At 35.1% G+C, this 23,535-nt stretch overlaps 1 protein-coding gene across 50 annotated transcripts in view; it reads right to left on the bottom strand.

Moving 5' to 3' along the window:
* Positions 1 to 2,473: 2,473 nt before the first annotated feature.
* Positions 2,474 to 23,535, bottom strand: part of LOC117578157 (sodium channel protein para) — a 76,294-nt gene continuing 55,232 nt past the window's right edge. For all 50 annotated transcript variants that reach the window (XM_052008416.1, XM_052008407.1, XM_034263385.2 and 47 more), the window contains 8 exons: positions 23,261 to 23,434; positions 18,493 to 18,615; positions 16,379 to 16,501; positions 14,385 to 14,579; positions 13,606 to 13,851; positions 10,890 to 11,160; positions 5,584 to 5,888; positions 2,474 to 3,853 (listed from right to left, as the gene is read on the bottom strand). In XM_052008416.1, the coding sequence (XP_051864376.1) occupies positions 2,729 to 3,853; positions 5,584 to 5,888; positions 10,890 to 11,160; positions 13,606 to 13,851; positions 14,385 to 14,579; positions 16,379 to 16,501; positions 18,493 to 18,615; positions 23,261 to 23,434 (2,562 nt within the window). In that variant the 3' untranslated portion in view covers positions 2,474 to 2,728. The remainder of the gene's footprint in view (positions 3,854 to 5,583; positions 5,889 to 10,889; positions 11,161 to 13,605; positions 13,852 to 14,384; positions 14,580 to 16,378; positions 16,502 to 18,492; positions 18,616 to 23,260; positions 23,435 to 23,535) is intronic.

Here is a 23,535-nt window from a genome sequence, read left to right as displayed (position 1 = left end):
CGAAACGAAACGAAGCGAAATGAAACGTAACGTAAGGCGGCGAATGCGATGCGATGCAAAAGCAGTTTTGTTTTTGTTCGATACACAAAGCAATCAAGCAAAAAATCTTCTTTTTCTTCGCATTTTATTCTTTTTTTTCGGTTTTTTTTTTTTTTTTTTTTTTTTTGATTTAATTGAATACTATTTATACTTATACATGTACGCATATATATGGATGTATATATTTTTAAAATTTTAAGTTTTGTTCGTCAATTATTAGGTTTTTATTTTCGCTTAAGTTTCGCTTGCATTTTGTTGACTTTTCACTGCACTTTACATATTTTCGGTTTTGGGTTGTAGCTTTTTGTGTTTATTTTGTTTGCTAGTTAAGGATTGAGAAAAAGACGAATGAGTTGTTAAAAAAGAGAACACGTTTATCAAATAAAACTCTCGATTGTACACTCTTTGTGCTCCATTGTTTTTCTTTTTGTTTTGGGTTTTTGGTAAGTTTTTTTTTTTTGTTTCTTTTAATTTTTTTGTTTTTGCTTCTCTCACACGCTTTCTTTGAAAGCAAATTTAAGTTTTTGTTTTTTTGCATTTGTTCATTCATTTATTGTTTACATTTAACTCAGCACCTTTGTTGCTCTGCTTTGCATCTTACATTGTCAGTATTGTATTTGCTTTTGGTTTTGCCTTTGCATTTGCTTTTGCTTTTTGTTGTTGTTGGTCTTAAATGACCTCACTTCACTCATGTGATATTTTGCACAGTTTTCTTCGTTTCTTCGTTGAGTTTTCTATCGCTCTCTCTCGCTCTACCTATTTTATTTTAGTTAATTGAATGTCATTGTTCATTTCGGTTTTCGTTTCAGTATCATTTTGAGATAAAGTATATACTTTTTGTTATTTTAAGATTTTCCTCTTGTTTTTGTTGTTGTTCTGTTTAGTTCCGTTTCATATTTAGCTCATGCGCCCCAGCTCCAATGTAAATGTTTCTCTCAGAGTGTGTGTGTGTGTATTTTTCGATTGTGTGTATGAGTGTGTGAGTGTGAGGATTGTGAGTGCGGTACAGTTTGTCAGCACTGTTGATTGTTATTATGGATTTGTTGTTTTTGTTTTGCTTTGTTTTCTTGTTTGTTGTTGTATAGTTGGTGCATGTGTCTCGAAATGTGGTTTGGTTATGTATGCTTTTGACTTATTGCTAATTGCCGCCGCTTCATTCCAAGAAATCTCTCTTCAACTTACGTTTGTGACGTCATCGCATAAACGTATCATAACCTAACATGTGTGGGTGTCTCAGTGTTTCGATTGATCCAGACAAATAAAAAATAAAAAAAGGAATAAATTCGCTTCAACATATTGCTTTAATGTTTAATGACTCGATAGGCACGCCGAAATTCGAAATTGGGAATCGATTTGAAATTTAGCTGCAAATGAAAACTCTATAAGGTATACTATATATTTCGATATTATGTTATTTCTTGTTGCAGTTGCAGTTGGAGTCGTGGTTGTTGTTGTTGTTGAGTTGACAAACACTCGCCAAGTAGTTAGTGTCTGTTATGTTTTCATTTTGTTTTGTGCGTGAAATGTTCTCGAATGTTTTTCGCTATATTGTGATATTTCTCATTAGTATTTTATTTTTCGTATTTTTCGTATTGCTTTTTATGGCAGTTCTTCAGACACGGTTGGTAATCAACATCATTTTGAATGTTCAAATGTGTGTAAAATGTCAATGTACAAAATACTATTTACGTAATCCATGCAAATTGGTGTTTGACTTCATTACTTTGACTTCATTATTTTGAGTAATCGATTATTAATTTTAGTTTAATTATGTTTATGTTTATGTTTTTATGGTTATGGAATATGCTATGCCGTTGCTCTTTTGCTCTTGCTTTGCTCACTTCTTCTGTAGTTATATTCGCACTTTTCTTTTGTTATGGATTGTTAGCAATAAAAAGGAAAACTATAAAGTTGTAGCTTCTTAAAGAGAATTGAAATTGAATACTTGTTAATATTTTTTCTGTGTGGCTGTGTGTGTGAAGTGTGTGTTGTATGTTATATTATGTCGCTTAAGTTACGATGATGAGAATTCATTGGATTGCATCTATTAGTATATAATTAGTTAAATAGGCCAATTGTGAATTGTTTTTTACTAAGGTTAACGGTTAAGGTATTTGGATTCAATTCAATTGATTTGATTCGATTGGTGTTTGTTTGTTTTCGGTATAACTACGAGCCTGCTTACAAATTTAATTACTTTGTTTCTTTTTTTTGGGTTTCATTTTTCTTATTTGCTTAATTATGATTGTTGTTTGTAGTTTGTTGTAGTTGTAGTTGGTGTTTGTTGTTGTTGTTTGTTGTGCTTACTTTGAGAACTGAATTAACTTAAATGTAGACACTTGCTGCTGTCGTCAATCGTCCTTCGTCGTTGTCCTAGTTGTTGTTGTTGTTGTTGGTGTTGAGTTGCTGCCTGTTGGTTGTTGTTGTTTTGTTGTTGTTGTTTGTTATATTTGTTTGTTTTTGTATTTTGTTATCTATAGCAGAAAATTATGCTTGTTTGCTGTTGTTGTTCGCTGTACCTGTTGCTCACTGTTGTTTGTTATGCTGCTGTTGTTGTTCGCTGTTTTCTTTGTAGCCGCTGTCAGCCGACATCAGTTGCTGTTGTTGCTGCTGCTGTTGATGTTGCTGTTGTCCGCTGATGCTGCTCCTAATACTCGCGTGCGTCTTGGAGGGGGGGGCGAGGCCTGGCTCAGACATCTGCCGTGCGCGATGTTATGCTCGGCGATCGCGAGTGTATTACAACCTTGTGGCCGTTTTTTGTCACAAAACCATCGCTCTCGACGAGAACGGCCGTCTGGCGACCGGCGCTGCCGCCACTGCCGGCGCTCTGGCCACCGGGACTGCCGCCACCGCCGCCACTGCCGCCGCCACCTTCCGTTGGACTATTTACATTGCTCTTCTGGGGCTCATCGCCAGCGGCGGCATCGATTGCTGCTGCTGCCGCATCGCCAGCGGCATCTGGATCATCATTGTAAACACCTCCGCCCCCATCGTGGGCGGCATTCTCATCACCTTCGCCACCGCCACCGCCGTTACCATTGGCAGCAGCAGCACCATCACCGGGATCACCATCACCATTGATGGTGGCATCCCCTCCTGCGCCATCTTCTCCTCCACCTCCTTCACCATCAGGTGCATCGCCATCGGGGTCAGCATCATCGCCACCACCGCCACCGCCGCCGCCGCCTTCGGCTCGCGTCTTGTGCTTGCGCCACGCATGCTGGATGAGACGGGCACAGTACTCCTCTCGCTGGCGCCAGAGGGTCGAGGATACGGGCTCGTAGCCCTCGGTGTCGGGTCGGGCGGCAATTTCACCGATCTCGCCCGTCTCCTCGATGGGATTGCCTTTGCGCGCGAAAAAGTCTTTGGTGAGTGCGTCGAGTATGTCGACGCAGTACATGAGATCACCGCGACAGATGGGTATGTCCATCGATATGATTTTGTACTTGTTGGGCTTGTGGATCTGCAGCGGGGGCTCGAGCACATCCAAGAATTCGCTCAACTGATCGTAGCGTATGTATTGTGTGCCCTCGGGATCGAATTGCTGCCAGATCTCATAGTACATATCGTAATCGTCGTCGGTGAGACCCTCTTGCACATCCTCGGTGGCCTGACTATAGTTCTCAAGAATGACAGCAATGTACATATTAATAACTATCAAAAAGCTTATAACTAGATATGAGAGGAGAAACGTTATTCCAACGGTCGCTGAACCACAATTGCCCGGATAGCCTTTGTCGTTGTCGGGTGGATCGCATGCTTCCTCATTGATAATGGCGTCGAGTACACCATCCCAACCGGCTGAGGTGGACATCTGCCAAGTCAAGTCAAGTTTCGATATATCGATATAGTTTTTTCGTTTTTTTTTTCGATTTTTTTTTGTTTTTTTTTTGTAAGTTTAGCGCATGCGCAAAATGCAATGGAATATATCGAATGTGTGTTGAATCGTTCGTGTGGAACGATCAACGTTCGATAACGTTTGCGTTTTCGTTTTGTCATCGATATCGAGGTCGATGTCGATTTCGATTTCGAAACGCATGTCGACGGCAGGCAGTTGTGCGGTTGGTTTGGTGTTTTTTTTTTGGGTTTTGTTTTTGGTTGTTTGTAGTTTTGTATTTGTTGTTTTTTTGGTGGTTTCGTTCATTTATCGTTTTATTTTGTCGTGTCGTGTGTGTTTGTTTGTGTGTGTGTGGGCAGTGAAAGAGAAGTTTAAGACAGAAGATACAATAACAAGAAGAGTCATTAGTCAAACGTTAGGTTAATGGATCACTTGGTTAAGCAAAACTAAGTAAGTAGCTATGAGACAAATAGTTGAAGAAGTTGTAGTTGTAATAGTAGTAGTAGTAGTAGTAGTATAAGTAGCAGTAGTAGCAGTTGTATAAGTAACTGTTGTAACTGTAGTAGTTGTTGTACTTGTTGTTGGTGTAGCATACAATTTACAGTAGTGTGTTCTTGTAACTCGATAACAACGATCGCTTGCTGCGTGTGTGTGTTCGTGTATGTGTCTGTGTGTGTGGTGTGTGGAGAGGAGGGCGATTGGCCAATTGGCCAACAAACAGTTATGTACAATTCGGAGGGGTCAGGCCGACTACACAAGTAGCGGTAAATGCAAGCTTTCGTTACGTTTTTGAGGTTATGTTCGAGTTGGAAACATTTAAAGTGTACGTGTGTGAGAGAGAAAGGGAGAGAGTGTATGCTTTAGTGTGTAAGATAGGGTTAGAAACAGGGCTACAGTTATAGTTAGAGTTTCAGTAAGAGACAGTGACAGAGAGATAGATAGAGAAAGAGAGAGACAGAGAGTGGGAGAGAGTAGCGTAGTTCTGTGTTCGGTGGCGTTTGAAAAACGCGCGAAAAGTATTCATTTTGCAATGTGTCATGAGGAAATTCCAACATTTCGTTTGGCATTTGTTGAAAGAGCTGAATTAGATTTGCATTTTTTTGTTTTTGGTTGTATTTAAAACGGGAGTTCAGGATTGAAATAAGGCTGAGTGGTGGAAAATAATAATATATACAAATGGAAGTTTAGAAGATCAGCAATTGTGATCGAAAGGAGAAATTGATTGAATGCCAGCTGATGGCAGAAATGTGAAATGAAAGTAACTAAAGAATAAAAAGGAACGGGATCAAGGTGGGTGATCAAAAAATCGCACTAATTTAGCTTTTACCAACAAATACCGCAGCTTGAATCAACATTGTGATGTTGCCACTTAAAAAAAACATTTAAAGAACGAAAAACGAGAAAAGAAGAAGTAAAAACTTTGACGCACACACGGTGCAAGGCAACAGTATCGATAGCTTGGTTAGTCAATTGATCGATAACAGCCTGTGCGGCGTTGCCACACTTCACTGTGTGTGCGCGCAAGACCTGCCAGACCGCTCGCAGGTAACTGGAAGGTGCTGGTTGGTTGGTGGGTTGGTTGGCGGGTTGTTTGGATGGGAGTTGAGGGTTAGAGGGGGAAGTGTGGGGTTTGTGGCAACATCACCCAACGACAACAACAATAGACAACATAAACCGTTAACGGAATTGTGGCGTGATGGTCTTACCTGAAAGAGCAGAATCATGCTCTGGCCAAACGTCTTGAAGTTGTAGACATCGTTGATGCCGCTCTTCTCCTTCACGTGCATGAAGAACGACATGCCGAAGATCGCAAAGATGAACATCACGAGGAAGAGCAGCAGGCAAATGTTGAACAATGCCGGCAGCGACATCGCCAGCGCGAACAGCAGAGTTCGTATGCCCTTGGCGCCTTTGACCAGACGCAGCACACGACCCACTTTCGCCACGCGCACCACACGGAGCAGCGTCGGTGAGACGAAGTATTTTTCGATAATATCGCTAAGTACGAGACCTGCACAGATCGGCGATCGCACAGAAACGATCGCACAGTGAGCGAGACAGCAGTTTTGGGGAAAGAGTTAAGTTGTTAAGTGAGAAATTTGTGTAGAGCATTTTTGCATAAAATTGTTTTTTCATTTATTTTGTTGGGTTAGGATTTGGGATTTGGTATTTGGGATTGTTTTTGGGTTAACGGGTTGGGTTCGATGCTCAGCGCAATCAAAATTGCACAAACAAGACACGAAAATATATTTGAGGGGGGCGCAGCACAATATCAACAATTTACATAGCTGAAATATAGGTTAGTCAAAGCATTAAGTACAGACACAAGTTTACAATGTTCTTTTTTGTTAGTCACCTTTTGAAAACTGAAAATTAGTTAACGTGTTAGTCAAATAATACGAGTACAATGCGAGTATACACATACATATACATTTACATACATATGTACAGTGCTGTCCAAAATAATAATACCAACGAAAACAAAAACAAGATACGTGTGTGTTTGTAAACTCTGCTGACTGCAATCGAATTGATCGAAAACTTTAACTGAAGCTTTGAGCCATGAGGTGCATAACAAAAACTCGATCGGGGAGAAGAAATTTGTAAGTTATGCAGCGAAAGATTTGAGTTAAAGTTTTGTCGATTTGATTGCCACAAAATACAGTTAAGCAGTTAGAAGCTAGGCAGCAACAAGATCAACTTAATTTGATCCAGAGCGCGTATAAAACAATAAATTAGTTAAGGTTTGTTATACAGTTATGTATGTACAGTATTAGCGATAAGACATAGAAAGTTGTAAACGAAATACAGAAACAAATACAAAATTACATGGACACAGAGAGATACAGAGTTACAGATACAAATACGTTGACTTAGTTCAATTGATACAGAGTTTAATTACATACGTAGTTCATATGAGTATGTTGATGAAATCAAAATCAAAAATGAAAATGAAATTGAAACTGAAGAATACGTATTAAGTATAGAACGGTTAACAGTAACGATAACGTTAAGCAGCAACACTCAGTAGTCGATATCCTTTTCTTTTACTTTTTTGTAGTATTTCTTTTTTTTTTTTTTTTTTTATTGATTTGCTAGCGGCACAGGCATTTTTGTAAGCAGCAGCAGCGTTTGCAAAGGCGAAGGCGTAGGCGTTGAGGGGGGGAGAGAGCGTTGACATCGGAAATCACATCTCGTCTTTTGGGATACTTTTGCACACTTGACTTCAGATCTTTTTCGTTTTTATTTGTTTTTTATAATTATTCGATTTTTGAATGGTTTGGGTATAAAAATTATGCGTGAGCTGTACGTAGGCGTCTTTTCTTTTCTTTTTGCTTAACTTTAGCGATAATCCGCAGCATATTTTAAGGTTGCCAAATATCAGCAAAGTTCGTTCGCTGCCCCTTTAGGCTCAGAGAAGAGAGAAGAATTCAGAGATTAGCGAGAGAGCGAGAGATAGCGAAATGGTGAGAGAGTGGGAGAAATTTTGGAACAATATGTTCATTGGTTTCGTTTTCGTTTTCGTTTTGGTTTTTTCATTTTTCTGTTGCTCTAAATATTCGCTAAATGAAACGAAATGCGCACTAACGTGAGCGATGAGCTGACGAGCGGAGGGGGGAAGAGCTGGGTAGACAAACGAACTATTGCGATGGGTAGGGGCGGTGGGGAAGAAATATTTGAAAGAAACATCGATTCGAGAAGAAGAGTACAAAGAAGAAGAGTGGAGTGGAGTGGTACAAGGGAGAGAGCATTAGGCTAATAAACGATTGTAGATTGTAAAATAGCGAACGAAATGGCAAAAAGAGAGCGGCGAGAGAGAAAGAGAGACATAGAGAGATAGAGAGTAGTAAAAAAACTTAGATAGATGGAGAAACCAGTAAATAAAAAAGTTATTATTTAACAAAAAAAATAGGAACTAGAATTAATTATCATAAAATAGAGATCATTTTTTTTTTTTTTTTTTTTTTTTTTTTTTTTGTACTTGGTTCCTAGCTAAATCGCGTTACGGGATTTGGGATAGCATTTGGATGTAGATATATGCTAACTCTATATAAATATTTTATATGCGTTTTACTACGTTCATAGTAAAGTACATAATCTCCATTGCAGATTGGACCAAAACCATTAAGAAGATTCAGGCTAGTGCCACGGTATTTGTTGTATATTCATTTCTTATCACTTTTGGGATATACATAATATTCCAATATTGTGAACACATAAATCGGATGTAAATGATAAAGGGGGGTGGGGTGGGTCCAAGTTCCAGCTACACACTATAAATCGAATCAGGCCAAACTAAGTTTCTGGCCAATACAATTGTCGTACACGAATGGTTGCTAAGCATTCTGCACGGCCGCTGCATTGGCTGCCCGAGTGTGGAGAGGGTGATGGAGGGTGATGACAAATGGTTGACGAAGTATTGAGGTGAGTGTGTGGAGGAGGGATTTGCATTGACAATCGTCAGATCTTTGTATACCGGGCAGTAGCTGACAGAGTTATGCAACCGACAATCGCACAGAGAGTTGTGGAATGCCCATTGACACCTAACTCTGATTGAATCTTTATTGTGTTGTGTAACGAATTCATTTCATTTCATTGCGTTCTGTGCAAGCCATTTTCTTAACTCTGTGTGTGTGTATTGGTGTTGGTGTGTGTGTGTGTTGAGTGTGGGTGTAAATTAGCATTTCTTCTTTTATTTTATTGATTTATGTATATCGCAGTTATATTTGCTTATTAGTTTCAGCTTTTTATACTTTTTTCTTTTTTTTCTTTTAGCATTTACAAAGCGTAGTTTTTTTTTTAGGTTTCTGTAAGTTTTGTTAGTTATGTTTTTTTTTTTTGCTTGTTGTTGTTTTCATTGTTTTTCTTTTTTGTTCTTGTTAAAGCGTGTATTAATATATTCGTCTATAAGGATATCACTCTGCGTTTGCAACGGGGCTGCAACAACAACATCGAAGCCAAAGAATGAAGCATATACTTTAAGGCGTTAGTAAGTAAGTTTGTTTTTGCTCTTGAAGCTGGTTTTGTTTTTCAATTTGAGAAATTGAATTGTTAAGTTGGTAAAGTTATTGAAAGTGCGCTTGGAAACATAGTTATTATCATTGGCGCGTGTCTCACATAAATAAGCAAAAGCAATAATAAAATTGCAGCATTTTGTAGTAGTAAAGTTTTGTTTTTTTTTTTTTTTTTAAATCTAACTTGAAGTTGAAGCATTTTTAGAGGGAAAACAAAAACTAAAAAGAATTGCTCACAATACTTATTTAAAAAAGAAGAAGAAGAAGTATTCGACGAAGAACTTGTTACGCTGAATAATGGGGACGGGTCAAGAGTCGAGCTAAACGTCTTATCGGGGTATTATTTTAAAAGAGAATTCATTTTTGTTTTTTCTTTTTAGTTTTGAGGAAGCAGCAGAAATGATAACAACATCCCTTTTATGTACATGTTATTCGCAAGTTCGAAATACAAGTAGATAAAATGGAAGCTCTCTGTTGCAAAAATGAATGTAGTAAAGCATATTTTAAGCCATCTTTTGTACAGTTATCGTTTTTTTTTTTGTTTTTTTTTTTTTTTTTTTGATTGCTTCACACACATAGCCATAGTTTTCTTTATCCAAAAATTGATCGATCAACGAGAACAAACAAAAGGAAAAGATAGTATAAAGAGTATATATATACATATTGTATATGTAAAAAGTTTGATTGGAGAAGAAGAAAGAAAATGTATTCGAAATGAAAAGAACGTATTTCACTTTGACCTTATTTTGATTTAGAATTCCTTTTTTTTTTTTGGTTTCCTTTCGGATTTCTTTGTGTGCTTACGTATGCGCAATTGTTAAGCTGTAGCAATAGTCTGCCAAATGATATCGTAATATTCAGAGACATAGGATATAATTGAATACAATATGGAAAACTTGCAGCAAAATGAAAATGGAAATATAATTACGAAGTCGTTATTTTTACGATGAGATCACGAATTGTTAATCAATAATTCAAACTGTTATACTCGCATGTTTACAAATACTTTGGTAATTTCATATAATAATAATTTAACAACAATCACAACATCAAATTTCAACACCAATAATTGGATTATAATATTGTTCAACATTTATGTTTTTTCTTTTTTTTTCTTTTTTTCAAATTAATACAAATCAACACAATTTTCTAAATTTACAGTTAATCGACAACATTTAAAAAGCAACAAACAAATTATAAGAATAAAACTATAAAGAGAAGCTGACTTTAACGTGAGCGTGTATAACAGTTGCAACTGTTATATTTGCCCTGTTGAAATCAACTCGCAAAGCTAACAAATCATTTGGAATACGATAAGCACAACGACATTAGATTAATTCGCATCACATTTGGCATATTTGCACAATTCACAAATAAATCGAATATATAAATTTATATAGTAAAAATTGTGAAAGTATATTTGCAGAAATTGGCAAATTACCACAATTATGATGCGAAGAAATCAAGAACACAAATTGGTTACAACAAATTGATTACGTTTCTTAAGTACATTTGGAATTTGTTTTTTTTTTTTTTTTTTTTTGGGTTTGTAACAACATTTAATTACGAATTATATTACGAATGAACAATTAACAATTTGGACAATTGAATATACGCATAAGTACGACAGCAAGTTAGTAACAATTATTAGAAAGGTTTAGTACATATATTGAGTATTTATATAGAGGAAAAGGAGCGTACTGTGTCTTTTATTACAGAGCATTAAGACAGAAAATAATACAGAGATATAGAGAGAGACAATTACAGAAAGTGTAAGAGAGAGGGAGAGAGAGAGAGAGACACACATACAGCAAAAGAGCGTACGGTTATATGGTAATTTGGAGGAAGGGTATTCGAACATTTTGGTTTGTTTGGAAATTGGATGGTAAAGTTAGCTTTTTCTTTTTTTGTTTTTGGCTATTTGTTTAAGCATCTTTAACATTTTGTTTTGTTTTTGGATTTTGGTTTGTTATAAAAATTTTGGCTTTGTTACTTACCTAAGATGGATAAAATGACAACTACTACATCAAATAAATTCCATGGCTCAATAAAATAGTGATATCGTAAAGCGAATATTTTTAATAGACATTCGGAACTGAAAATAACTACGAATATCGCATTGAGATAGTCAAGGACCGCGTTGTACGTGTCTGACGCATCGTAACGATCGAGTGTCATGGTGAACATGTTTAGACCAATGAATAACATAATGATTATATCGAATTTCTTATCGGTTACTATTTCAAAGACTATTGCTTGTGGACGCCACTGTAAAAATGGAGAATAAATCGAAATCAAAAAGTATCAATTGTAATCACAAAAGAAAACGAAAACAAAAAGTAGTGTTGGGAAACACAAATGCACACACACACACACACGCACGGAAATTATAAGTTCGGGAACGGATAACGGTAACGAGACACACACACACACACACACACAAAACACAAGGAAGAGAAGAGAGATAAGAAAAAAAGAGGAATAGAAAAGTTTGGTATAAGTACATTTTGGTTAACCACGATTCTTAGTTACTTAGTTACTCGTATACTATATAGAAAGATATATAAATATGATTATGTACACATACGGCAATAGCTTTTGTCTTTCCTATTATAAATTATTGATTGGATATTAAGGCATACCATGTATGTACATAGACATGACGTTATTTTGAACTTATGTATATCCTATGAAAGGGTAAGTTAGTTACTTATTCGATTAGTTATTTGGGTTAGTCTTGTCGTTTATAATGTTATATTATATATAAATTATTGTCATTATTAATGTTAGTATTTTTATTGTTATTGTTAGCATTATCATTGTTTGATTTATTATATTATTTCTGTTTTCTTTTTGGATTCGTTGTAGATCTGTGCCAATAGCAAACTTTTTTCCATTGATCGGCGCGCGCGCTCAAAAACCTGTATGTACAGTAAAGTATGCGTAGAATGGAACACATTTACATCATGTATAGTAAGTGTATGCATATTATAGTATATTGTAGTATTTTGTTTGTTAATACCTGGGAATAACAAGTGTAACAAGTGAGTCAGTGCGCTTGATTGATTGAGAACAGACTTTTCATACACACTACTTCATAAGGACAGACAGCATTCAAGATTGAGTAAGTTGATTAATTGGTATAATGATTATTACTTGTAGTATAAAACGTGCTGCTAGTGTCATTTTCTTTTTTCTTTTTGTTGTTGTCTCTAATACGTCAGTCAATTTCGTTTCGCTTCGTATCGATCGTTGATCGATCATCCCAATTCTCAAATCTATTTTTCGCATTTCGCGTTTTTTTTTTTCGACATGCCAGTTGTGTCTAATTTGAGCGGGTGTCTAACGCTAATCATGCCCAGAACATCGTTTGAGTCACGTGCCATTTAGTTAAGTTAGTTTAAAAAGAAACATGCATATAGCTTGCCATTACAAATAGTTTGAGAGTGTAGTTAGTTATATAGAGAGAAAGATAGATAGAGAGAGAGAGAAAGTTAGAGTATATACATAAATTAAATTCTTTTTATTTAACAGTTTAATTTTTTCTTATTTTTTTGAATTTTGGCATAAATTTCATGTTCGTCCAGCTTAAAAATGGCAGACATAAAAATGTTTAAGTACAGACAACCAAACGGACACTTAAATATTGATATTGAAATTAAGTATAGTTGTACAATATTATTGAAGAAAAACAGTAGTATGTTGAGAACATAGTATGCTTTCAGGAGTTCGCTCAATGGCAACAGTAGGGTGCGATTATCTAAATTCAATGGAACTATGCACAAAACTATATTGCTTGATGTATACATCACATGTATGAAATGTGGATGTAAACACTTATGTACATACAGCTGTGCATGCCACACACTACGGCAGCTATTCCAGCGACTCAACTTTTGCGCTTGTTTTAAGATCCATTATTCAACTTGATCAAAATATTGCTAGAGAACAGGGCCTTTGTAATTGATCGATATATTTGCAGTAATGACAAGTTTATAAGAAATGTATACAGATTGCAAGGGTATTTGGCGTCGACGTCATCGTCATTGTCGTTCTGGTTAGTGAAATTGCATAATTGCGAATGTATAACAGTCCGTATAACAGTATTGTATAACAGTATAACAGTTAAATACAAAAGCAGCATTTTCACCGTACGTATAGAAAAAAGTGTTAATCACATATACAAAAAATTTGAAGTATATACAATTCGAAATACGATTGGCACAGATTACGCGATTTTTACGTCGACTCAAAGTATTTATTTTGTTAATTGTTTCTTTTATAAGTAGTATATCATTAGTTAATATTAGTTATAAAGCGTACGACGGAGCTAGTAAAACCTAACTGGATGGCTTGAAACAAAGACTATCTGAGACTTTATTTCGAATTACACATATTGTTATAAATTGAGTGAAAATAATTTCGGAAAAAACATAGCTCACATCGTGTCTTGACCTAATCTTTCTTTTTTTTGTTTATAAGTATTTATGTATATTTTGGGTATTTTTCTTTGTTATTAGAGATTGATATGTCAGATTTTGTTGTTATGCATAATAATTAATGTTAAATTGTTTGGCTTGTTAGTTTGGTTAGTTTTGGTTAGTTGGCTTACTTCTTTTTTTGATACTTAGTAATGTTTAGTAATATTTTCTCATTTCTTATTGTTTTTTTGTTTTTCTTATATTCTTTTTGGTATTTTTGTTGTTGTCTTACCCTTGGTCTTGGAATGGCTTTTAATGGTTTTTTAGAGCCCATCTTTTTCATAGCATTATAGTACTTTTTCTGATCTTCTGTCATGAACATTTCTAATGATCCACCTGCTTTTTTCTTTTGCTCATTAAAATTATCAATGATAACACCAATGAACAGATTGAGTGTGAAAAATGATCCAAATATGATGAAGAACACGAAATATAAATACATGTAGATGTTCGTTTCACGAATCGGCTGCTTGTCCACCTGTTTTTTGAATTTTTTTTTGCAATGTTTCGTGACATTTTTGTTATCGATTACCATGAGATCGATATCAAATTTAGTGTTGCAATTCGCATCGGTATTTTGTTTTTTTTTTCGGTGGTGAATGGATCATTTTTAGTGTTATACGGCAGTGTTGTTGATGTTGTTGTAGTAGTGTTGTTGTGGGCCATACAAGAGTGGTTGTTGTTGTTGTAGTTGGAGTGATTGTTGTTTGTAGTATAGTGTTGTGGTTGTTGTTGTTGTTGGAGTTGTAGTTGTAGTTCATATAAAAAAGAGAAAAAAATATATAGATAGAAATATTTGATTAATCGAAAATTACTCAAAGTATTAATTGCGTTTTTTATTTGTATATATATATTCGATTGTTTTTTTTTTCGTTTAAGCGCATAACCAAATAAATATTCAGTATATTTTAGTAGTATATATAGTATGTATGTTAGTGTACGGTATAAAAATGAAAATAAAACATATACATATACATATGTAAAGAAATTAGGCAAACTGGACAACATTACCTCTCGTGAATCGATTGCATCGTTCATTATTTGTATCCAGCCTTTGAAGGTGGCCACTTGGAAAAGGCACAGATACGCGTTACCTACATGATCGAAATTCATTGCTGAATTCACCCACGTGTAGTTTTCGCTTTCGCATGCATTGCGATTTGGTATGATCTCATGGCTGAGCTTCGTTCCATTAGTGTCTTCGCACTGTGTTTTCGTTCGTGGCCAATCACCATTCATCAGCATATCCGAGCAGCAGCAGCATCATCATCGTCGACGTTGAGATGATTTTCGAATTTTTTAATTTTGATTTTGATTTTTGGGGGGGAATTTTTTTTAAATTTAATTTAAGAAAAATGTATTTCAGTTATGCAAAATTACACAAGGCAAATGGGGGGTAAAAGCCACTTTTACACTGCCGCAACAAGCGCAACGACAAAATATATTAACAAAATGCACAAGTCGAGAGTGCTCGACTGGGCGCTACCCTGCACCCATCAATGCAGCTTGGCTTCATTTCCGACAAAATATTTTGGAGACCAATTCCGGAGTTCAGATTTGAGATTTGATTACAGCTTGTGGCAATTTCTCGTTATTTAGTATAGAAGACAGACAATTCGAATGGATTGATTCGCTTGTTATGATGAAGGGGATATACTTAGTTCGTATACGAAAATATTGCTTGTGATATACATGTGAAATACGTACTTCAATCAGTTGTTGTTGTTGTTATTATTGTTACATGCATGATCGCAAATTTGTGTCATGCCTTTTTATTTGTCTTTTGAGCAAGCATTTGATGGGTTTAGGGAGCAATGATATTTGTTATTTTGATTTTCTGCAAGCGAGTGCGCAGCCTTGTTCAAAACAATAAGCAAAACAAAAACGAAAATGAATTCGTAAAAAAAAACAAACGAAAATTCATCAGCTGGCTTGCAACATTCTTAGCAACTTTGTTGCAGCAACATGTTTCAGCAAACTTGTTGCGGCAGTCTAAGAGCAGCAGTTTAGAACAAGAATTAAGAATATATTTAATATAGCTAAGCACTAGCTAATTTATAAATGAAATATCGTATAATAATTGAGGGGAGAGGGGTGTAAGTATAAGATGTGTGTGTTCATTGTGTGTAAATTCAGCAGCTAATTAGCATTTGATAAATTGTATTGATAGCAGCCATTTGGCTTGCCTAGAAATTGGATTTTTAATTGTAGTTTGAATTATATAATTATTGTTTTTTTTTTTTTTTTGGTTTTTGTTGAGGGTACGAGTACGAGTTTTGGTGCAAAAGGCAAAAAACTAAATGCTAGTACTAAGTTAGTGTACTAATTTTGATAGTTAAATGATTAAGTAGTAAGTTTTTTTTTTTTTTTTCTTTAGGAGTGCAACTGACTCGTTCGATAGATGTACTTGCAATTATTATATATACACAACTACGAGTATATATTGTTGTTATTGTTATTGTATTCATGCTGTTTGCCCAACTGCAACGACTAAATTATACAGTTGGGCATATACACATAATCGAAGTAGTATATAGTACTATATATGTACAGCAGCATACGAATATGTTTTACAGACATTTGTCCACAGGCAACAAACACTGTTTTATGTTTATTTTTTTTGAGTTTTTTGTTTGCAACATTCTATCGAGCATTATCGACATAATCGTAGTTATGAATTTGAAATTGAATTTGATCAACTATTTACGAAAAATAGATGCAAAGATACGCATATCATTCAAGTTGGAAGACTACTTGCTTCTTCTCTCTCGATTTCGATCATTGAATTAATTACTAATTCTTATGTTTGCTAATTAATTGCTGCTTTGAATTTCGTAATCGAAAAATAGTACAAAAGAAAGCTCGTTTGCAATACTTTTCGAGATTTTTTGTCATTGTTTTTAATTGTTTCTTTTGGGGGGTTTCGGTTTTCATTTAATTTTTGGAATTGGTTTTTTTTTTTTGTTTTTTTGGTTTTGATTGTCTTGAAAAACGTTTGCACGTACCTTAAAATATTTTCCAGCAAAAAGCTGTACACCCATTATGGCAAAAATTAGCCAAAATATTAGACACACCAATAGCACATTGAAGATGGACGGTATAGCTTGTACCAGCGCATTAACGACGACCTGGTTTATCGATAATTTTTTCGGTTTTTTTTTCGATTTTTTTTTTTGTGTGTATTTCGATAAGATGAGTAATTCGGATTCGATTGATCGCAATTGGTGGATTAGATGTGGGTCGTCGTCGTTGTCGCAACGATGTCGATGTCGATGTCGAGATGTCGAAGTTTTGATGTCGTTGATGTGTGGGAACATTTTGAGGTTAAGGTTGGTTGAGGATCGCGGGATCGTAGAGTGAATTTATGTTTGAGTGATTTCATTTTTTATTTGGTTTGTTTGTTTTGTTGGTTTTGGTTTGGTTTGGTTGGAGGGAGAGTATATAGAATATAATACAATAAATGCAGAGAGTTATTTAGTCAATTTGATATAATATATATAGTATATATAGTATTAGTTAATTAGTTATGTGTGTGTAGTAAGCATGGTATAGTACACTTTGTATGAGAGTGTGTGTGTTTGAGTGAGAGAGTGAGGTTAGTATAGAGTTGAGGTTATGATATAGTACATGAAATGGTGTCTAATGGCAGTGTCTATTTGTGTAAAGTTTCCTCTATATACTGTATAGTAAGGCATTCGGTTGATAAAGAAAGCATGCGGCAAGCAAAATTTATGCAGCAATAGCAAAGCGAAGCATACACTGTACACTATACAATATACACTATACAACATTGCAGTTACATTGGTGTGAAATCAGAATAGCCAATTAGATTTAAAATTACTCTCAAGTGCGCTATCTCTAGTTTAAAGATATAGTAGTATAAGTGCTTGTTTATCGTATGTATAACTTAACTAAATACGAGTAAATATGCATTTCAATTGACTTTGCAATGAATTTTAAGTTACGATCTCTGCTGGGAATGAAGATTTTGATGCTGTATTTGGTATTTCAATTACAACAAAATAATAAGCAAATAAATAAATGAACTTGAACCAAAATAACTATCTTCATTCCATAAATCTATCGAGTAGTAGCGAAATGCAGTATAAGAGTTTGTTCGATCATTTTAAGAGGTGTAATAATATAAGTTACATCTGTGGGATTTTCGATGTGGGCAGGCAAATATAAGTACAAGTAATCTAAAGCTACAATTGATGAAGCGAATAGAACCTAGGATGTGGTTTGAATTTCAAGTTACTTTTGAACAACTGAGAGATGAGCTAACCAGAGAGAGAGAGCAGATAGTAGTAAGTGGGTAAGAGAGAAAGAGAGCGCAGATTTGTATGAAAAGCTGTGGAAATGAGAATGTGATTTATTTAACATTAAATTTAATGTTAACTAAGGCAAATATAATTAATTGAATGCAGTTGCAGTATGAGTTAAGAGTAAGAGTAAGAATAAGAATAAGAGTAAAAGTATGCTAAGTACGGTATTATTAAGTAAGACGAAAAACTGTGTATTTGTATATTTAAATAAATTCAAAGAATATGACAAATACAATAAGATGGTAAGAGCGAGAGAGAAATAGAGAGTTAGAGTAATAAAGAGCTAAAGCTAATCAGTCAAATAAATTTGTGGATGCATTCTAATTGATAACGATATCTAAGGACAACAAAATATCATCTGCTGCACTTTGATAACTGGTTTTAAAGGTTTTTGTTTAAATTGTTGGTTGTTTTTTTGTTTTTTAAATTGTACTAATAAAGTTGACTAAATACATTTGGTTACAAATTAACTAAGTAAGAGATTTAGTTTTGGTATTTTTGGTGTGTGGTGGTTTTTTCGCTTGTTAGTTGTGGCATGAATATGTATAAGAGTAATACAGCGCACGTATAATAGTGGTATTTATTTAATTTGGTATTTTAAAAAACGTTGTAATCGAAAATGATTGAAATTGATACTGGATGCTGATACTGATATATTGATACTGAATTTGATGTGGAATGTAAGTATTGAAAAGTTTTGCTTTGTATTTTTTTTTATTTTTTTTTTTGTAAGTATTTGATTGTATTTTTTTTTTGCTGTTGTTGTTTGTTTTTTTATGTATGAAAGTACGTACCCGCATGCCCTGCATACGGGACATGGCACGTAGTGGTCTCAGTGCTCTTAACGTTCGCATAGTCTTGAAGGCTTGAATACCACCAGCTCCAACAAGTGAAGCAACGAAGTTGATAAGCGATACCTAGTTTCGATATAGTTCGAATAGTGCCAAGTTTAACAATTTTGTTATCATCATTTAAATCATCATCATAATCATCAACACATTATTATCATTGTTTTTGGTTTTGGTTTTGGTTGTTGTTGTAAAAGATACGATATATAGTTGTATATGTGATTGTGTAAAACCATCTTTTCAAGTCTTTGTTGTTTTTCTGTTGTTTTGTAGCGTAATAATAATAATAATAATTGGAGGGGGAGTTGTTAAGTGTTTTGTCCTGTCGTAGTTGTTCTCAAATAACTCAAATCGTTCTTTTGTTAAATACATTATATTATGCAATTGAAATAAGCTTTAAGTAAACAACTAACTGCTGCTGCTTCTTAATGTTCTCAATAAAAGTTCTGTAGAAAGTGAAGGGAACGAGCCTAGCCTTATACTTATAAAAGAGAGAGAGAGAAAGAAAGTCTTATATTTTAGCCTAGTGTTAAATAAGTATATATTGTACTTGCGAAACACATAATTACTTAGCTAAGTATATAGGAGATCACACACACACGCACGCACACACACACACACTCACTCACACATATAGTATTAGGAGTACATAAGACGAACACGGCAAGTATAATACTTAATATTATAAGAGTGATGCATGTAGTTGTGGTTCAATTATACGCTACATTTGGACAAGAACACAGTTGAAGTACGAACGGAGTACAGTACAGCTCAATAAATATGTATATGTAAGTTATAGAAAACGAGAGCATTCGAGTTGCTTTTCTGTTTTACTTTCATTTCAATATCAAGGGTTACACAACACAACTTGCAGGAGATTACAACACTCAAAAGTAGTAAGTTTTAACAGGGGAACAGAGAGAGAGAGAGAGATAGAGTAATATCAAAAGTGTAATGTTCGAGAGTATATAATATATAGCATAAATATATAGTATGTGGTAGAATGAGAGACTGTGAGACCTGAGTAGAATAAAGTAGTTGTATATTTCGTAGTACAGTCAACTTGTTAGTAAAATGGTTGAGATCGCGCCTATTCTAAAAAGTCTTATATTTCGAATAGAGCGAGAGAGGGAAAGTGTGTGATTCGAGTGAACGAAGAAATGGTTTCGACGATTGTTCACACATATCGATATTTGTTTTGAAGCTATGTTGAAGAAGAAGAAGATTCGAAGTATGTAAGTTTAAATTCATTATTGCACCCTCAACGGCCGCGCAACGCTCCACAATGGACAAATGTGGCATGCAAACGCCACATGGACCAAGATGATTATTGAAGAGAGATAGATAGATAGAGAGAGAGAGAGAGAGTTCTTTAAGTTTATGCAATGCTCATGGTCATGATCGAGTTAGTTACAGTTATCGATAGATAAAGAGCGACAGAATAAGAGAAAGAGAAAGAAAGAAAGGTACAGTTAAAGTTACAGTTACAAATACAATTACTAGGTGCGCTTCCATATACGAATAGAGTATTATTATTAGTAGTAGTTGTATATACAAATTCCCTTTTCGATTGTCCTCGTTATGAGATCATGACATTTGCACTGCCTTTTGGTCTATTGTGTAGCCGCGCGACGTTCATTTTAACTAGGTTTTTCTTTTGAAATGATTTCTCGGGTTCATTTCATTTTGGCTTTTGTCTTTATATTGACACATTTTTGCTCAAACTTTGCTGCCGGACTCGATTGGGTCGTGGATATCTTTGGCTGGTTGGTAATTACATATATTTACTATGTTTTTTATTTAATATAAAGAGAGCGAGAGAGAGTGAGTAAAATAGAGAAAGAGAGAGAGAGAGAGATCGTTTATAGCCGAGACCAAGCGGTAATTGTGTGACTGAATGTCAATGTTGAAGATCGTATTTTGAGAGTTTAGAGTTTTATTTTGGATGCGGCTTGTATTTAAGTAAAACACTGCCACCACTGCGTATACGCAATGTGTGTCAATTGACACAACAATTGCACTTGTTGTCATTGTTATTTGTTGTTTTGTCTTTTTTCGATTCTATATTTAATACATATATACAATACGAGTATATACACTCGAATTAATATCACACCTACATTTGGAAACGAGTATTTTATACACTAAGCAATCACTGAGGATCGCAAAAACGGGGAAGTTCACTTTGTTCGAGTCTTTGTACAGTGGTGGTGCATCAACGCGTGTACCAACGAGTACAGCAAAATATATAGAGTATTATATTATCGGTGCCGCTAAGTAATAGAGATAGAGAGATAGAGAGAGAGAGATCTGCTTTTGGGTTCGTTTATGGATTTCGGGGTTCGGATCGTTTGCAAATGGTTATGCATGTAGTTGGTTGGAGGTTGGTTGAAAAGTCAATGCTACTTGATGTTTACGCTAGGGACTACTGTACTATATAATCGGTATGTACGGAGTATATCGAGGATATATATCAAGGACTAAGGGGACGACTCTATTACGATAACGATACTTTACAATGGACGAGACGCGAGTAATAATACTTGTTTTTGCGATTGAACCAAACTACTTACATACATACGTAATCTAGTATGTTTTGGGCAAGTACTTAACACTAGATATACATATACATAAATACATATGATACAACTGTTATACAGTTAAGACTTAACTAACCTAAATTACATTGCTAATTTGCTCTACGCGCTTGTATGGATCTGAGCTTATATCAATATATATGTATATAACAGTACGATGTGTATGATAACAGTTGAAATACATAATATACAAAGCTAAAGCGTCACAGCATCAACGTACATCATTAATACATATTACGAGTATGTACAAACATGTTACACACATCATACACCCCACACAAAAGGTAAAGAAAGCATAGGTAAATGTTGGCATATAGTTGGGGTACATACAAAGGTTTATGGACTGGGGAAATACGATAGATTATAGGTATAGTACATCTGTTATATAGTAGGTAGTATAGGTTATATATTGGATATATTAGCATGGTGGATGGAGGGGGGAATGGGGCTGATTGATACAATGGCTAACGAAACATAAACGAAATGTATAAACTGGCTGGTATAACAGTTAGCATAGCGCCGCCCTACGCACACAGTGAGTTCCATATTCAACACCAATAACAGCTGAAACACACATCAACACTCACACACACACACCCTCTCACAAACATACATTGAGAATTGCAAATTGGCATAAAAATTGGGTAAGTACTTAGAAGCGCGTATAACAGTTTACAACAGCTGCAGTACTAAGCAAATGCTTAGCCTGATGTTGCTTGAGTATCAGTATAACAGTTTCATTTCACACACACACACACACACGCACACATATGTTAAACATAGATACATACAAGATGTATAACACTTAAATACAACAGCAAGATAGAGAGAATAATAGAACTTGGAGCCGATTGGAAAGTACAGCTTGAAGCTGAGAAGGCTCTGATAGGGTATTAGTTGTATAACAGTTAGTACAATTAGTTAGATGTATGAAAAAGATTCTTAATTACATGTGGATACAACATTGAATAGCATATGTACATACATCGATATGCACACTTGACCTAGCTGCACACACACACTTACACTCACACACTCACACACAGCGACAACAATATGCATGTATTTGTATATAGAGAGAAATAGAATTTGAGTTAAAGTTAGAGCGAGCGAGAGCAAGACACAGATATGTTTAACGATTATAAACAGAGAGAGACAGAGAGAGAGGAGACACACATAGAGTGATACAGCGAGAAGAGACAGACAGAGAGATAGTGAGAGACAGAGAGAAAGAGAGAGAGATAGGGAAAGGAACTGTCCCGGATGGACACTACTTACTTTCATGCCCTCCCATCGCGAAACAGCGCGTAATGGCCTCAAAGCGCGCAGGGTCCGCATCGAGCGGAAGGCGGGCACATCGTCGGCTCCGGACCAGACCGCAGCCAAATTGATTAGCGACAGCTAAACCAGACCATATCACACATAATGGTAGTAGTAAATACATAGTATACTATATGTATTGTGAAGCGTAAACCACACCTCAAAATTTTGTAATTGAAATCGAAACTCAAAAGCTTTACAAACCAAAAAATGGATGAACACAAAACTCAACTCGAAATGATCTACTGAATATAATAGTATTTTATATATATAGTATATAGTATGTAAGTTAGGTACGAGTGCAAATTGTAGGGTATTTATGCTTAGACTAACTAAATAAATCACTAACTAATTTGTTTGGCTATATCAACTGGGTTTTATACATGGTTTTACTCGATTGTTATATAGAATACTACAATTACATATGTTATATACGTTATATAAGAGATCTCCTAACTTTTGAGCTGTTATAACTGTTTGATTGCAGCATTTAACTAGAGTATATCAACATATTTATACGCTGTTTATAGCAAAATCATAAATCATATACAATTTTCAAGTCCACAAAAGTCAGTCAGTGTTTTTCTGTTTATATATTTTTTTTTATATTTTTTTTTTTGTACAAGTGTATCTATAGAATTGGAGTATGTACGTATCTATATCTTTTGTTTTGTTTTTTGTTTTTTGTTCTTTTTTTTTTTGAGATTCCGATAAGTTAACCAAAAAGAGAGACAGTGTCGAAAAAAGAGTTGTGGAGTTGTGGGTGAGTTGTTAGCATGGCCAACATGATCACTTACCATGACAATGACGAAATCAAGCCAGCACCACGCGTTCGTGAAGTACACTTTGAAGCCGAGGGCCAACCACTTGATTAACATCTCCAAGAAGAATATCACCGTAAATATTCTGTCCATATAGTATAAAATATCCTGCAGTATGGGCCTTTGTGGCAGATGTACATCTTCTAAAGCCTGTTGTTGCGATGTTTCGTTGAGTTGTTGTTGTTGTTGTTGGGCAGGGGGTGGAGGGGGGTATTTAAGTTATTTATAAAAGAAATGCATTACAAGTACAT

This window comes from Drosophila albomicans, chromosome X (genome assembly GCF_009650485.2).
Source record: "Drosophila albomicans strain 15112-1751.03 chromosome X, ASM965048v2, whole genome shotgun sequence".
NCBI lineage: Eukaryota > Metazoa > Arthropoda > Insecta > Diptera > Drosophilidae > Drosophila > Drosophila albomicans.
Note: the sequence above shows the minus strand (reverse complement) of the source record. Positions and strands in the feature narration are given on the sequence as shown.